Raw genomic sequence first — 3,146 nt, 5'->3', positions numbered from 1 at the left:
AAATCAGGCTCGTAGAGTACATTTTCTTTTTTATTGAATAGGCTGTAGCCAACTGGTCTCTCATAAAGTATTTTCTCTGCTTAGCCCTTTCACAGCACCCTGGATGTCAGTGCCCAGAAAAGCCGCGTTCTGCTCCTCAGAAAGACCTCAGTTCGCCGGCGCCCAGGGCAGCGTCCAGTGACGTTTCAAGAAGAGCCTTCAGCAATCCCACAGTTAGATGTTGGAGTGTCAGCTTTTCCTGAGCAAATGCCCACACTTTCCCCAGCTGAACCCCCAGCTCCTGAATCATCATACCCCAATGAGGAACATACAGAGACAAGTAGCACCTCTGAGCCAATATTACGTAGAAAGTCCTCAGTTCGTCGACGCCAGCGTCCTGCAACATATCAGGAGGGGCTGGCTGAAACATCACTGCCAGGGATCACATCAATAAAAATGGAATTGCCAATTTTCCTTGGGCCCTCTTATACTGAGCCATCACAACCTATAGAAGAATCCATGGATGCCAGTTCAACATCAGAGCAAATATTAATTAACACCCCCGAGGAACCCCAGGATGAGGGCACCACCTCCGAACCAATGTTGCGCAGAAAGTCTTCCATTCGCCGCTCCAGGGGGAAGAAGCCGGGGACATCCGAGGAGCAGCCCATTGAGCCACCACCACCGGCATTCACACCACTAAAAATGGGAGTGCCTTTATTACCAGTGGTTCCTACCCAAGTGACTCCAGCTCCTGAGCCATCCATACCCACAGAGCAACACGGAGAAGAGAAGTCCGCCTCAGAGGAACTTGCTATCAAACCAAAGAAAGGGTTCATGAAACATGCTGGGTAAGCACTAAAAAAGATAAAGTCATGGATCAATAGAGGAAATATATTAGAAACTAAAACAGTCATTAAAAAGAAGCAATAATAGTTCAAAAAACTTGTAAAGAAGAAATCATAGGAAAGTTAGTATGGTATAGGGATAGGTGAACTTTCTGTACATAAAAGCTTTGGAAGTCCATATGCTTGGTAAAAATATATATATATATAATAATAATACAAATAATAAATATCCTCTGGTGGGCCATAAGATAGTTTAGAGGCCTAGGGGAGCTTCTTCACCCCTGTGCATTGTGACAATACCCCGGCCCCATGTGCCCTATGGTACCATTTATTGTGAGTTGCCATTGACTGTGAGCCCTTCCAGTGTACAGAAGATTACAATGCCGTGATCCATAACCCATGTACCTTGTGTGTGTGCGTGCTGTGCTGCATTGCTAAAGAGGGTCCATTATGGTCCAATGGCAGCCCTTTTATAATGAACAGGCAGCCTTAATACAATCCACAACACAACTGGACACGTAAGTGTGAATTGACCCTGGAAGAAGACACCAGTGGGGCAAGGGGTCTTCCCTGCACCTATGGCCCGTATGTCCTTGGAGTAAAGACAAGGAGGACATGGGCATAGAGGGGTATGGGTGCTGGCAGTCCTAGACAGGTAATACAGGGCTACAGGTAAGCTGTACAGCAAACAGTACAGTGGTAGGCTTACTGGGTCAGCAACAGATGAATAAAAGAAAACTATTGTCAGAAACAAGTCAGAGGTCAGAACTAGGTAGAATGAAACAAGTTTGGGGGCAGAAGTCTACAGGGTCAGAGGTTAAAAAGTTTCCAGCAACTTAAAACTCAAGTTCTGAGCTTTAAATAGCCAGTCCTGTGAATGTCTGTGCACATCCAACTGAACACTATTTGTGTACATTTATCCAATATGGCATCCCTGCATAAATGTACAGGCTATGCGCCTTCACCAAAATCTTTATATAATAGCCAGGAGCAAAAGTTAAGCTACGGATCACATCGCCCCATCAGAATATAAATTATAAAGTGAGTATAAAGTCCTTTAGCCTTTAGAAAGTAAAGATATCGCTTTACAAGATTCATTAGTGAATTTGCCAGTGAATCCTTTGAAAGTCTACCTCTGGCAGCAGTGACACCTGCTGGTCACAATTTGGTACTGATACTTTCTATTGGTGGTTGTTTAATAGCATAATAGTTCTGTTGCAAGTTTTGGGGCTAAGTGCCCTCCATCATCCACCCCATCTCATCTTTAGTCCATTCGACACATATCAGATCATTTCTAGCAATGGCCTACATTGACTTTTGCTATCCTATGCTGGTTTTCTGCTATCTGCCTTTTGAGCTTCATATTTGTTGGTCCATGTGGCATATTGTGCATGCAAATGTGTTCTGTATCAGCCCCAATAAAGAAAAACATCTTTCTACCAGCAGCAACGTCAGCCGGTGGATGAGGGTGAACTAATGTAATAGTAACTATTAATGGGGAGCTAGAAGGAATGAGGGCAGGACTTATCACTAAATGATGTAAAAGTATTGGCGTCCTTTTAAAGGGGCAAAAAGTATGCTGCCGTAAAGGCATGTGACTTATCTGGTTAAAGATAATGCTGCTAGAATGTATTGGTAAGGATCCTTTCCTTTATCTCCATGCTGATATAAAACGGAAATGCCAATGCAAATGAAGCCATCTTTGTTCAAACGTTGAGATTTTGTTGCTTTACCACTTACTGCCCGATCGCAATAATCCATCTCAGAATAAATAAAAAAAAAGGATTTTAGGAATTTAGACATCAATACCTATTCTCACAGACTTGGTGGTACTGTAATGGGGGTCTTACTGATCCCACAATAATGGGGACATAAGGACCCCATTACCATACCCAAGTTCAGTTGTACATTTCTGTGCATTATTTGGTAACTGTGCAGGTAAATTGGCTTCAGATAATACAACTTTATATATTGTAAGCTCTGATTAACCAAATTGTAACAAGGGCTGACTTCATGGTGACAAACAACGAAAAAGAAAACTTCTCCAATCTTAATGATTAGTATGAAATTCCCGAATTCAACACCATTGGGGAAATCCTAAAGGGGCTAAAATATAAATATTCTTCATTACATACAGGATTCCACTCACCCTTTCTCCACTATTAATTACTGTTCAGCGTGGCTTCTATAGAGAAAGATGTATAAAAAAAATATAGTTTTGTAATGGGGCTTTTAACATATGGTGTAATCAGAATTTAAATCTGAGGATTATTCTGCTTTCATTTTGACTTTCCTGGTTTCTCCTTTGGATCCTCATCA

The 3,146-nt window shown here is 42.1% G+C and overlaps 1 protein-coding gene across 2 annotated transcripts in view; it reads left to right on the top strand.

Annotated features, from left to right (window-relative positions):
- LOC140334957 (uncharacterized) overlaps positions 1–2,866 on the top strand; it is a 5,260-nt gene extending 2,394 nt beyond the window's left edge. Inside the window, exon 2 of one of the 2 annotated variants that reach the window (XM_072417270.1) lies at positions 85–2,866. In XM_072417270.1, the coding sequence (XP_072273371.1) occupies positions 85–834 (750 nt within the window). In that variant the 3' untranslated portion in view covers positions 835–2,866. The remainder of the gene's footprint in view (positions 1–84) is intronic. The other variant, XM_072417269.1, reaches the window with a different exon arrangement.
- Positions 2,867–3,146: the final 280 nt, after the last annotated feature.

This window comes from Pyxicephalus adspersus, chromosome 7 (assembly GCF_032062135.1).
Source record: "Pyxicephalus adspersus chromosome 7, UCB_Pads_2.0, whole genome shotgun sequence".
In the NCBI taxonomy this organism is placed as follows: domain Eukaryota; kingdom Metazoa; phylum Chordata; class Amphibia; order Anura; family Pyxicephalidae; genus Pyxicephalus; species Pyxicephalus adspersus.
This window is presented reverse-complemented; position numbering and strand designations above follow the sequence as displayed.